The sequence below is a fragment of the Sinohyriopsis cumingii genome, chromosome 5 (genome assembly GCF_028554795.1).
Source record: "Sinohyriopsis cumingii isolate HCF-2022 chromosome 5, ASM2855479v2, whole genome shotgun sequence".
NCBI classification, from domain to species: domain Eukaryota; kingdom Metazoa; phylum Mollusca; class Bivalvia; order Unionida; family Unionidae; genus Sinohyriopsis; species Sinohyriopsis cumingii.
The window spans coordinates 67,172,609-67,186,323 of record NC_142965.1 but is presented as its reverse complement, the minus strand read 5'-3'; the positions used below and the strand labels follow the sequence as shown (position 1 = coordinate 67,186,323).

The following is a 13,715-nucleotide window of genomic DNA, read 5'->3' as shown; positions in this document are numbered from 1 at the left end:
ACATGTTGATATAATCAGATGAATCATCATTTCCTCACTGTTATGTGCAGATCTCAAAGAACCTATATAAAACTATGAGCGTATAAACTTACTTACCAATTATCAACAAAATACAATCTAAATTCCAATGAATGGAATCAACCTCAGCCACAAAGCAAATATAACATTACAATAAGAATATGTGTCGTTTTTGGTCATATTCAATTTTTTTATAACATCCTCATGATACAAGGTTATTTTACAGCTCTGTTCAAAATCTGAACATAGTGTGTCCGCAAGCTAAACCAAAAGAGCGCAAAATAAGATATTGCAACACAACAAGATATTCAATGAACCTGATTACCATATAAAATATATACTCACTTACAAATTGACTCAAACTGCAAACAACAAAAAATAATGTGCCTGCAGATCAGGGTCTTGTCATTTGTTCTTCTTATTACTCCTAGCATTCTGTGGACCCAAATCAGCCAGGGACCTTATTTGACAGAAGATCTGGGTCTGTGTAGTTTACAGTTGGACTTGATTTGTAAGTGAATATATATGGTATAATAATAATAATAATAATACTTTATTTACAGAAGGTAACTCAGTTACAGAACTAATCTACCTTGAGGCCTTCTAGCTGTTATGTACAATATATACAGCATATACAACATGATGTGACGAGTCTAGCTCGACACTAAATAATTAAGTAATATTAAAATTCAAAGTATCAAGCCTGGAACACATGCACAGGCATCACTGAAAACATAAACATATATAAAACATAAAATATCATTCCCTGCATTGAAAAATTCAGCTAAGAAAATGATTCAAAATTACTGAAAAGCAGGGGGTAATTTTGTACTAGAACTGTTCAATTTTCTAAAGATTTCATCAATTTAACACATTAACCCCTGGGGGGGGGGGGTTTCTCGTTTTTGTCTGAAATTTGAGTAGGAAACACATTTTGAAAGCTACTTCTGAATACATCCTAAAACACCACTTTAGTGTATCATACATGACCTTGATGCTAGAGCTCAGCAGTAGGCTACTACCTCCTGCCACTAAACTTGTCACCAGGGGATAATGTGTTAACAAGGGTTTTTTAATTTTTTTACAAATTGTCAAGGAATCACTAAAATTGTAATTTATGTGCAATGCCGTTGCACAAGTGATTAAATACGCAAGGAATATTCAAATTTGGTGACATCATCAAAATGCACCCTATAACACATTAACCCTGGAGGTTTTGTTGTTTTCGTCTCAAATTTGAGTAGGAAACACAATCTGAAAGCCATTTCTAAACACATCCTAAAACACCAACTTCCTGGTGATCTTCCAATAACATCCTGCCTAGCTGTGTTAGAAACATCATTTTTCATTGGCTATTTGGCTTGTGCATGAGCAGAAGGGTAAAAGTTGGAGTTCTTTTTTTTTCTTTTTCTTTTTTTGCTTAACGGACCCATTATTTTCGTATCGAGACCACTCTTTATTCCAAATGCCCATCATACTTTTTGCAAATGTTGATTCTGTCTGTTTGCAGTTCATACAGGTCTGCCTTAGATCTGAGACCAAAAAGTCTAAAATCTGGACACAAAATCTATTCCGACCATGGACGAATTTTGGGTGGAAAAAAACTGGGTCCAAAAACTGAGGTTGTTCACTCTGTATTTTGTAGTGCAGCTAGAACTTCCAGATTATTTGGTATCATTGTAGAGCTACATCTGTCTACCTTTCTATAATACCACCCACTTTAGTGTATCATATGTGACCTTAACACTGCAGGGCTCGGCAGTAGGCTACTACCTCTTGCCATGTAAAATCGTTACCAGGGGTTAATGTGTTAATGTAACTTTCACTTATTTGTTTTTTACTTTTTAGTGCCAATGGTAAGAGAATAATGCTTTGGAAAAATCAATGCTCTTTTCTGAAAGAAATTGCAATTGTATAAATTCTTAAATAAACTAGCATGAAATAAAGAATGGCTTTCAGAGTGACCACAGTGAAGTTGCAGCAACAAAAAAAATCTAATTAAGGTGTCAGCTCCATATTAATGAAGATATAAAGGAAATCATTTCCAGTAACACTGTTGTATTGATCATTTTTATGCATTTTACCTAATTCATCATAACCAGCTTTGCAATATTTTTAAACAGAGGCTAACAGAGGTCCAAGGATAGTGCCTTGTGGTACTCCACAATTAATATTTCTAATTTCAGAAAGTTGACCATTTAAAGATACTTTTTGCACTCTGTCGGTTAAGTAAGAAGTAAACCAGTTTAGCGAGTTCTCACTGCATTGATATATTTTTAGCTTCTGAAGCAAAATTTCATGGTCTACAAGATCAAAAGTTTTACAAAAATAAACCATAATAGCGCCTACCATTTCTCTTTGATCTAATGCTTTCAGGTAATTATCAAAGATACAAGCACAGTTTCACAGGAGTGATTCTGGCAAAAGCCAGACTGATTATCGTGAATAAGATCATAAGTGTTCAAATAGTTGAGAAAAGAATCATGTACATGTTTTTCTAGTAATTTGTAGAGACAAGGAAGGATGGAGATGGGTCTGTAGTTATTTACATAATCTTTTGTTCTTGCCTTATACAATGGTATAACCTTGGAAGTTTTCCATGTTTGTGGAAATTTATTAGACCTAATACTTTCATTGCAAATGAAAGCTATACTCTCTACAATTGCAGGTACCTTTAGTAGTCTTGACCCAATCATATCAAGTCCTGTAGCTTTACAATAATCCATTTTTTTTAATATACAGGCAACTCCGCTTACCTGGTATACGCATTGTCTCAGGACCAGACCCAACCTATGCATATAAACGGAGTATGCATTTAAATGGAATTAATTTATATTTAAAAGGAAAAACAGGACCCTACTTTCACTACGCACTTAAGCGATCTATGCAATTAAGTGATATGCATTTAAGTGGAGTCGAATGTATTTCAACACAATAACAATGGTCCTGTAACCATAAAACAAGAGGAGGGTTCAACATATTTGTAGAGGGAGCAAACTGATTTTCAATGGTTTCAAGGACTTTGGAACAAAAATGGAAGTTTAAGGACTTCAAGATCTTGAATTGCAAATCCAAAAACTGTTATGGTTTAAAAAAGTGTGTACACGGTGCTGTGACAGAAAAAAATTCACCCTGGCTATGATTCATATGGCCATAATTGTATGTCATCAACTAAAAGAAAAAATTATAGAAAACTTGATTGAATGAGTGACTGCGTGCTTGGCATGCCTGCCAAAGTCATTACATTTGTGTCTAACCCCCATGCAACCCAAAATGAAAAAAAAAAAAAAGAACATCAGGCCAATTTCGCTTATTCTGGAATTACAGTCAGCATAGCAGAAAAATGCTGCAGGAGATGCAAAATGAGTTTAATAGATATTCCATGCTGTGTTATAATGACTTAGAGAGAAAAGGCATGGTATAACATTAGTATGTCCTCACCTGAAACATATACAGTTAACACCATTCCAACCAATCCTTCTGAGAGAAACATTAAGTACAGAAGGTACAATACCATCCTAATACAGTAAAACCTGCCTTGAGAGACCACTGCTATGACGGTCTACAGATTTGATTATATTGTGTTATGACCTGCTAAGAAGATCACCTGTCTTGAGAGATTCTTAATGCACAGCTTTATTGATTAGATAGTTTTATCACCTGCCACAAAAGTCCACCTGTCTTGAGCAATTATAAAATGCTATTACCTGTTATGAAAACACCCGTCTCCAGAGGTCATTACTATTTGAAAGAAAGGGGTGGACTTTCAAGACTGACTCTACCATGCAGACTTGTGGTATGTGGTGAACACACCCATTTAGGAATAATGTTGGTGTTACGGGTTTAATGCCATTTATCAGCACAAGATGGGCTATATATGGTGGCCAGTATAACTGGTGGAGGAAGAACCTGGAAAAATCAAAAGAAGAACCACTGACTCATAAGAAGCTTATGGCAAGCTTTCTCATGAAACCCATTTGGCAAAGCCCCCGTCTTGAACCCATGCAGCCTGAGGTGAGATGGCAGTGATCATTAACAGTGAATACTTAGACCACTCAGACACTCAGACCCACCTCACATTTTGGAATTAGTATTTAGCTAGTCATACTCAAAACAGACCATATCACAAGGTTTTAAAGAATTCAGTGAACTGAAACTAATTTTAAAAAATGGCTGTGCCTGAATCCACAGACTGTTAGTCTTTCTTTCAGCATATGTTAAGACTAAAGTGCAGATGATGAAAAGAACAACTAGAAAGCTTTTATCATCAAAAATTTGCAAGTAATTTTAGTTTTAAATTTAACAAATCCTGAATATTAAGTGCAAAGTTACAATGTTGGCTCAGATAAATGTAGATTCATGCAAAACTGAAAAGAAAAAAGCCCCCCTAACAAAATATTTCTGAACAGAAAACTTGTATTTTCCAAGCCATCTTAATTACAGGTATCTGAGGACCTATGCAATTTCAACATATGTGAATTTTGCGTTACGATGATTTCATATGAATTATTTTTAATTTAAATGTTTAAGACTAAAAATATCAAAATTAAAAATATCAAAATTAAAAATATCAAAATTAGTTCTCTAAAACTAACAATAAAAATAGGATTCATACATGGTTAAAATGGTATCTTCATTTAATTAAGTTTTTTCAATGAAAATTCAGAGTTATCCGATTTCGAGTCATGGGACCAATTTTGGTAATGCGTCATCGCACAAGTTGAGGGGTAGCTATATGAATATCTAACGACAAGTGACAGTTAATTTCAGAAGGAAACAGCATTGCATAAAACCATTAGTAGATTATGTGGATGATGTTTCTGGAGTACATTAGGAAAATTACTGGACACACTGAAACATGATCAAGCCATCAGTGCATCACAGCAGTCTTTCAGTGTTATTTGTTTTCTAATGAGACATAAAATTTACAAAATTAACAAAGACAAGTCCACAAACTTATAAAATCTCTATCTGAACTCCTCATTTCTGAGCAAGAAAAAAAATACTTCAAAGGAAATCATTATAAAAAAATTTAATAAAATACACACGACCTACTATTTATTATGTGGCTGTGATCAAAATCTCAGCCTGTATTATTACATTAATTTTATCTTAATCATGGTGAAATTCCTCTCTGTCATTCACTGCATCATATCAGAAAGACTGGCATGCTGGTAATGAAGAGTTTTAAAACTGATCTGATAGATGTGTCTTCGATACCATCACCACAGGATGGGATAAATCTTGGAGAAATCCCACTACTGGTTCATGCACTTCAGCAGATGTCTAGCATGCATGTGTACTTCCTACCAGAAAGAAACAGTTAAGCAATTGCCAACAACACTCATCTTCCAGCCAAACATGAGCATATTTTCAATAGACTGCAAACCCATGCTGTTGCTGTGAATTTAGTAATTACTATACCCAAAACCCTGGGTCTACCATAATGTTGTGTTCAGGCTACAAATTACTGAAAACTGGTACCCCAGTAGACTACCAGAATGCTGCATCCAAACTACAATAAACTGAAATCTGGAAGCCCAATTAAAATGAGTAATACATGTTAATAAGACTAAAGGATAGTCTTGAAGGTAACAATTCACATTCAATCAACATCATGGGTTTTTTTGGTAACTAAATGTAAACTTGGCTACCAGGGCCATTTCCTGGGTCTTACTACTACCAGCTGATTTTGATGTCAGACCCTGACAATTTCAAGTTTGTAGAGAATGCAACTACACTGAAAACTTCTTGAAGCTTTTCGAAGTTAATGTCCAACACTGCCAATAGATATCATATTAAAATGAGTCACAGGAAAAAAAAATTCTCATACACAAGAACCACAAGTGGGTCTGATATTGATCACCTGACTTCCATATTGGCCATTTTACAGGTTTATGTAATATTCTATACACACAATCTATGCAAACTATATATGATGTTTGCATGAATTATACTTTATCCTGATAAAAATTTGTTCTCAAGATAATGGACAGATTAATATGTATCCTTTATTGCTAATAACTTAAGTCATCCTGATGATATAAGCCAAATTAACAAGTTGTCTTAGAAACTGGATGAGAAATATAGTAAATAAACTTGCTTATAAAACAAGTCCAACTGCAAACTGCATAGACCCAGATCTGCCATTGCATAATGTTCCAGCATATCTGGGTCTGTGCAGTTTGTTTAGAGTAATCAGAAAAACAAACAACACAGACCCTGATCTGCTGGCACATTATGCTATGGCTGATAAAAATCTTTGTTGTTTGGAGTTCAGCTCTGCTTATAGGCAAGTATATACAGCAGTCTCTAGATCTAAGGAGGTATGACCTTCATGACAGGGTTCTTTGCTCTAATTCTGTTATGACAAAAGAATATATTTCTGCCAATACCTTTAAAAATAAAGTAAACAAAGAGCAGTTAGGTAGGCTGTTTTCAAAAATATTTTAATTTTTATATTTTAAATGATGTCCTATTTGCATTAACATGGTATATAGTATATAAAAATACAATCAATTGGTTCGATGGAAACTACAGGTGTGTGGAATGTTTGTAGAATGAACACATGCCACAATGCAGTGTGATGTTTCAGTCTTGGTCCAATCTGCATTATAAAATATCAAAGTAAAATAAAGTGCTGCTGAAAATAGTGTGTGTGTGTGTGTGTGTGTGTGTGTGTGTGTGTGTGTTCTCTATAATCTGACTAATTTCTGTTGTCTTCTCTATACTTCGACTGATTTCTGTTCTCTTCTCAATATTGCAGTTTCTGTCACGTTCGCTATACTGACTGGTTTCTGCTGTCTTCTCTATACTCAGACTGGTTTCTGTTGTTTTCTCTATACTTTGGTTTCTGTTGTTTTCTCTATACTTTGGTTTCTGTTGTGTTCTCTATACTGACTGGTTTCTACTGTCTTCTCTATACTCAGGCTGGTTTCTGTCGTGTTCTCTATACTGACTGGTTTCTCTTCTCTATGCTGTGGTTTTTGTTGTGTTCTATATAATGACTGATTTCTAATGTCTTCTCTATACTCAGACTAGTTTCTGTTGTGTTATCTATACTGACTGGTTTCTCTTCACTATACTGTGGTTTCTGAAGTTTTCTCTATACTGACTGGTTTCTGGCGTCTTCTCTATACTCTGACTGGTTTCTGTTGTCTCCTGTATATTTTGCCAGTTAATGAAATGACATCTTGATACAGTCACAGCTGCAGTCATACTGAGGTAAATCATGCAAAAACTTTCAAGTAAACTGAGCAATCAAGCAATTACTGAAAACAAAAGATAGGGCTAAGGATGATGCCAAAGATTTTGTGGTTTTAGACTAGTTCCTGATTATGTGGATTGCTAGCAACTAAGCCAAGATTTGAGGATTCAGACTTGTTTGCCTGACAGTGGACTAACTAAAGGAAAGGCAATTTGGTATATCAATGGACTGGATCACAACTTCAAAGAAAGAGGGAAGTCCCTGCTGAGAATCCACATTACATTTATCTGAACTTCCAGCATTTGCACCAAGATTACCTCACAAAGCCTGCCTGACTGTTTATTAAAATACTTTAATCTAACAAAATTCTTGAAGATCTCATCTTATTACACAACATTAAGAAGGAATTTTCTTATCAGTAATATACGGGATAGCGACACTAGTCAGTAACACAGAAATGGCAAAAAGGTTAAATTATGAAATGAAAAAATAATACAAGATCCAACGAGAAATGCTCCAAGTTGGTCAGCTGCCAAGTTTCAATGAAAGTATGATGTTTATTAAATACTTATGACCCTTATCTTCCTGTTTGTCTTTTATTTGATGTGCTGTTATGCAATGAAACTCCTCTAAGACGTTTTTGCATAAATACCATTACAAGTACTTGCTTACAAAAATCAAAATCTGATGGTGTTGGTCCTTAAACTGAAACTATTCATGAATAAAACTTATCACACGCAGGTCATTCCAGTGATTTCTCATGAAGTTTCATGTGAGGAGGGATTCTGCCTCTGCCATTTTCACAAAGTGGAGGGCAGGTGCTGTTTATATATATGAACATTATTATAATATGAATGGACCAATTAAACAATAACATAGTTCAGCAACTCAAAGTTTTTAGTTTTGAGTTCAAGGTCCCCTTTATTTGTAGACAGTATTGTGGCAAAAGTGCCAGTTATTCAGTTCCAAAGGCCTACATTTTATAAAAGCCCTTTTATATTCAAGCCCACATTTTACACTGGACCACATCTTACAAAAGGCCTTTTACAGCCCACATTTTACACTGGCCCATATTTTACAAAATGCCTTTTATATTCAAGCCCACATTTTACACCTGCCCAAATCTTGCAAAAGGCCTTTTATATTCAAGCCCACATTTGACACCTGCCCACATCTTACAAAAGGTCTATTACAGCCCACATTTTACATAGGCCCATGTGATACACAGGCCCATATTTTACACAGGTCCGTGTAATACATGGGCCCACATCTTACACAGGCCCACATCTTACAAAAGCCCTTTTTATAATCAAGCCCACATTTTACTTACGCCATGTGATACATGGGCCCACATCTTACAAAAGCCCTTTTATATTCAGGCCCACATTTTACACAGGCTCATGTGATACACAGGCACACATCTTAAATAATTAATGTATGCCCATGCAAAACGATGATCTGAAACATACATAAACTTAAGCTAAATTATGACAGAAACATGAGTCCTTCAAACAGGCTGACACACTCCAGAAATTCAAGATAACACCATTTCTTCTTTGCTGAGAGATCAAACCATCTCAGATACTTTTCTCAATAACAAGATTTCAAACTGCATAGTAGCTGATGTGGTGAACATACTGGACATCAGATTGGCAACATTTTCATTTAGGAAAATGTGGACATCATTGGAAATCCTTTGGTCAAAACCCCATGTCATAATGATTATCCATTCAGGAGGATACTGTAGACAACCGTCATGGCAGCCATATTTTCAAGACAGCCACATACTGGATCTCAGATCAACACCATTTTAATTTAAGATTTAAATTTATCATTACAAGTCTTTCATTAAGAGCCCCATAAAAATGGCCATTTAATCAGGAGAAGTAGTGATAAAAAGATTTTCAAGTTGGCAAATGTGGCAGTCATATCAGATGCCAGATCAGCACCACTTTCATCTAGGATTAACTTGACCCTATAAGAAGTCTCTTTGTGAAAATATGACACTGATATGACTATCCATGCAGGAGTATCTATAATGCGATTTTCAAAATAGCTGCTGTTGCGGCGATATTGGATTTCACATAGGCACCACTTTCATTTAAGACTTACTAGGCATAATAAAAAGTCTTCTAGTGAAAACCCTGTGTTGATTTGACCATCCATGTAGGAACTGTAGCAATAACTAGATTTTCAAAATAGCCTCCGTTGTTGCCATGTTGGATGCTGACATGAACAATTTTCATTTAAAGCCAAATGGACCATGAATGTATTATGGCAATCCTCCAAGCAGTTCAGGTGAAGTAGCAACAAAAAACTTGTGCTAACAGACAAACAAAAAACAACATACCATCCAATGCTCTTTGGTCTATGACCAGTACAGCCATGGATAAATACCAGCAGGACAGGGCCTGGAGCAAGGTGATTTAGCTGCCGACTTTAACTCTGCACCCAGCTACTTAAAAAACAAACTGTATCCTGTTGGGGATCGTCCTCCAAACTACCACAGCCTACTTTGGCAACTCACCCTCCAATTTTAAACCCAGTGGAACAATATCAAACGAGAGACACACCCATATATCTGAACTACATTTTTTTATTCATTTATTATTTGTTTAGTCAGGCTAACAAATTTAAAAACTTACCCAATGAAAGAATGTCTGCAGAGTTACTAAATGGAACCAATTATGGCAGAATCAATACTTATTCTTAATACTCTTCCAAATCTTTTGCATGCTCTGGGTATCAAATGTTCCTCATCTTTAGCACTTACTTTGTAATATATGAGTTCAAAAATAATCTGCACCAGTCAAGAATACATTTAATTAAAGACCTGTTACAGTACCCATTTGTCAAGAATACATTTAATTTATGACCTGGTAAAGTACCCATTTGTGGTTAACAACAGTTATGGTCACTCAACTTCCAGAAATGAAAGCAACCCACTAGGAGCCTGCATGGATTGCTTTATCTAAGTTGGTCACAGTGACATAATTGGTTCACACTAGTTTTTGCCATTTTCTTGTTTAACCAAAAACCCAATCAATAGCAATATCCCCATTAATGTTGACTTAGAAAATCGCTTCCTGTCCGAAGATAAAACTGCATGCATTAATAACTCACAGACAGCTCAAGACAAATCCTGTTCTGGTTCCAGGAGATATGAATGGATTGTGACATGTCCCAACAAGATAATACATAAAAAGCTCACACCTTTCACACATTTTTGCCACACTAGGATACCAAGATATATGGTTTTGATGCGTGGAATCTCAAGAAGGCACATGCCTAAAAACACATTTGTGTCCTGTAATGCTAGGAGAATTTGACTGTGTTTGTTCTATGTGTTGATAGCTGTGTGCAAACTTTCCCTCATTGTATCTCCCTGTAAAATGATTTGATAAATAACAACTTGTGATAAACAGACAAAGCAAGGTATGTGGCAAGAAAAATTCCCATATTTCCCTGCAATCAGTCCATTGCATAGTGGTAAGAAAAACACGTACATACTGTATATCCGAGGAAAGAGTAAACTTAATAATGGCAAGAACACACTCCATATATTAAATGTAATCAGCCCTTTGCAAATTGGTTTGTGGAATGTGGGAACACAAGGAAAGAACAAAGTTACCAAGAATTAGTTATACCGCACATTACACAACATCAAACATTTGATTCACTTACTGATAATGCTGTTATAGAGTTCATTCAACTACAGTATTTACCTTCAAACGACATGTTTATTAATAAAACCTTTGATTAGTAACATTTGTTTTAAAAAGAAACACCATTTCAAGGTTGTAAGCCACTTCAAAATGTTCTATTCATGGAAACAATATCACGATAATCATAGGGACGTTTTACCGAAATTGACCGATATATAAAACAAAATAAACTGATCATAAAACAAGGTAAATAAAATTACACCTAGCAAAAAAAAGAATTATAAAGCTGAGCAAGGTGTGACATGCACAGTGTAACAGCGGTCAGCTGTTTAGTCATATCTGAGGGCAGAATGGGGAAATGTTGAGTTTCTACTTCTTTTGATTGAACAGTTTCAGTTACTGTAACTTATGTACATGCTTTGACATTTTGGTGAACACTGCCGCCTTATTTGTCTCAATAAACAGTTATCTCCATGTTGGTAAGAAAGCATCTCATTGTTCCAAACCACAGGCAACAATCTGCTTTACACCTTTATCACCCATCACTACCTGTGCCGAGATTTCCTGTTTTTTATGAGCTCCATAACACAGCTATCTCCTACAAACAGAAACTCTGATTGGCCTTTGAAAAGTGTGAGGCATCATGTTGGATAACAATAGCAAGAAAATTTCACATGCACTGGCAGTGATTTGTTAAGCAAGCTTATAACAATCCCAACATTTTTTGGAAGCCATTACAAACAAAACTTAATTTCCAATTACCAGGCTAAATATATATGCAGATTTTTTTCCTTCATATAAGATTATTGGCTATAAGTATAAATATGTGAATAGATAATGCAAAAAATGATGATTGTTTCACAATTTTTTTTATATATATAAATTTATCATTTTCTTTGAAAGTCTACAGCAGTGCTGTCCAACCTGCAGCCTGCGGGCTGATTTTGAATGGCCCACTAGAACTCAAGCAGCTATATAGTCGTTGCTTTTCAGTTTTCTGCTGCGGTCCTTGACTTCAAGAAAAACATTTTTCAGTGGCCCATGGTATCAAACAGGTTGGACAGCACTGGTCTACAGCTAGTGCTTTAATGTCTTTACAAAATGTCTCTATTTGAATACTACAAGCTGGTATGATGAATTATTTGAAATGCATAAAAATGATCAATACAATGGTGTTACTGGAAATGATTTCCTTTATTTCTTCTTTAATATGGAGCTGACACCTTAATTAGACACAAAAGTAATGATTTTTGTTGTTGCAACTTCAGTGTGGTCACCCTGAAAGCCATTCTTTATTTCATGCTTGTTTGTCTGAGAATTTATACAACTGCAATTCTTTCAGCAAAGAGCATTGATTTTTCCAAAGCATTATTCTCTTACCATTGCCACTAAAAAGTAAAAAACAAATAAGTGAAAGTTACATTAACACATTAACCTGGTGACAAGTTTATGTGGCAGGAGTAGTAGCCTACGGTCGAGGTCTGTAGCATCATCATGTAAGATACACTAAAGTGGTTGGTATTATAGAAAGGTAGATAGATGTAACTCTACAATGATACCAAATAATCTGGAAGTTCTAGCTGCACTACAAAATACAGAGGGAAAAACCTCAATTTTTGGACCCAATTGTTTTCCACCCAAAATTTGCCCATGGTTGGAATCCTATTTTGTGTCTGTATTTTAGACCTTTTGGTCTCAGATCTAAGGCAAACCAGTATGAACTGCAAACAGATAGATGAACCTTTGCAAAAAGTAGGATAAGATGGGCATTTGGAATAAATAGTGGCCTCGATACGAAAATAATGGGTCCATTAAGCAAAAAAGAAAAAGAAAAAAGAACTCCATCTTTTACCCTACTGCTTAAGCGCGAGCCAAATAGCCAATGAAAAACGATGTTTCTAACACAACTAGGCATTAGGTTATTGGAAAATCACCTGGAAGTTGATGCATTGGGATGTATTCAGTAATAGCTCTTAAAGTATGTTTCATACTCGAATTTCAAGCGAAAACAACAAAAACCTCCAGAGGTTAATGTTAAGAAAATGATTCATGCTGTTTTACATAATTATAAATAATGGAGACATTTTGATACACAAATGCAACTCAATTTTTCTGCATTCATTTTAATGAAGCGTGTTACACTTGTTCCACTTGTTGGCTTGTGGGTGGGGAGGGATATACATGTACATTACATAGAGCCCCCTTTTTACATCTGATGCTATTTTCTGCTCTTGCTGTTCTGATAGATACATGGCACACTTTAACACTGTGATGTTATGATTGACGGCAGTTAAGACTGAGAATGAATTTTATTTTGCAAGACTTACCATCAAACTTTTTAGTCCGAGACTGAAAGGTGGTTTTTATATACTTAAAGGCTTCCTCGGCCACCTGCTCATATTCCTTCATACTGAGAGACTGCAGTTTGGACTCCATGTCTCTTGTGCAACAAGACTGACTCTGAGTACAAACTTCCAAATTATCACCTGAAAATGGAAGAAATATTCAAATAAGACAGAAGTCTGCAGTATAAATATCAACTTTGGGATTCATTTCAGGCTGCACCCTTGCGCCAATGGCACTTGTGTTTTATCTTTTTGCGCAAGGATGTTTCCTCTATGATATCCAATGGGTGGATGAAAAACCTACAAGAAAATAAAGACAGGTTGTAACAGTTGATTTTATTCAGCCTGCTAGAGTAAACTAAGTGCATAAGAAACACAAGATAAAAATTTTCATTGGCTGGCCAAAAATGTCCTATTGATTTTGATTGGCTGGGGAAGCAACACAAGATGAAATTTTTCATTGGCTGGCCAAAAATGTCC

The 13,715-nt window shown here is 35.5% G+C and overlaps 1 protein-coding gene across 1 annotated transcript in view; it reads right to left on the bottom strand.

Annotated features, from left to right (window-relative positions):
- LOC149799358 (glypican-6-like) overlaps positions 1-13,379 on the bottom strand; it is a 64,921-nt gene extending 51,542 nt beyond the window's left edge. Inside the window, exon 1 of the mRNA XM_089958679.1 lies at positions 13,218-13,379. Coding sequence (XP_089814805.1) covers positions 13,218-13,326 — 109 coding nt within the window. The 5' untranslated portion in view covers positions 13,327-13,379. The remainder of the gene's footprint in view (positions 1-13,217) is intronic.
- Positions 13,380-13,715: the final 336 nt, after the last annotated feature.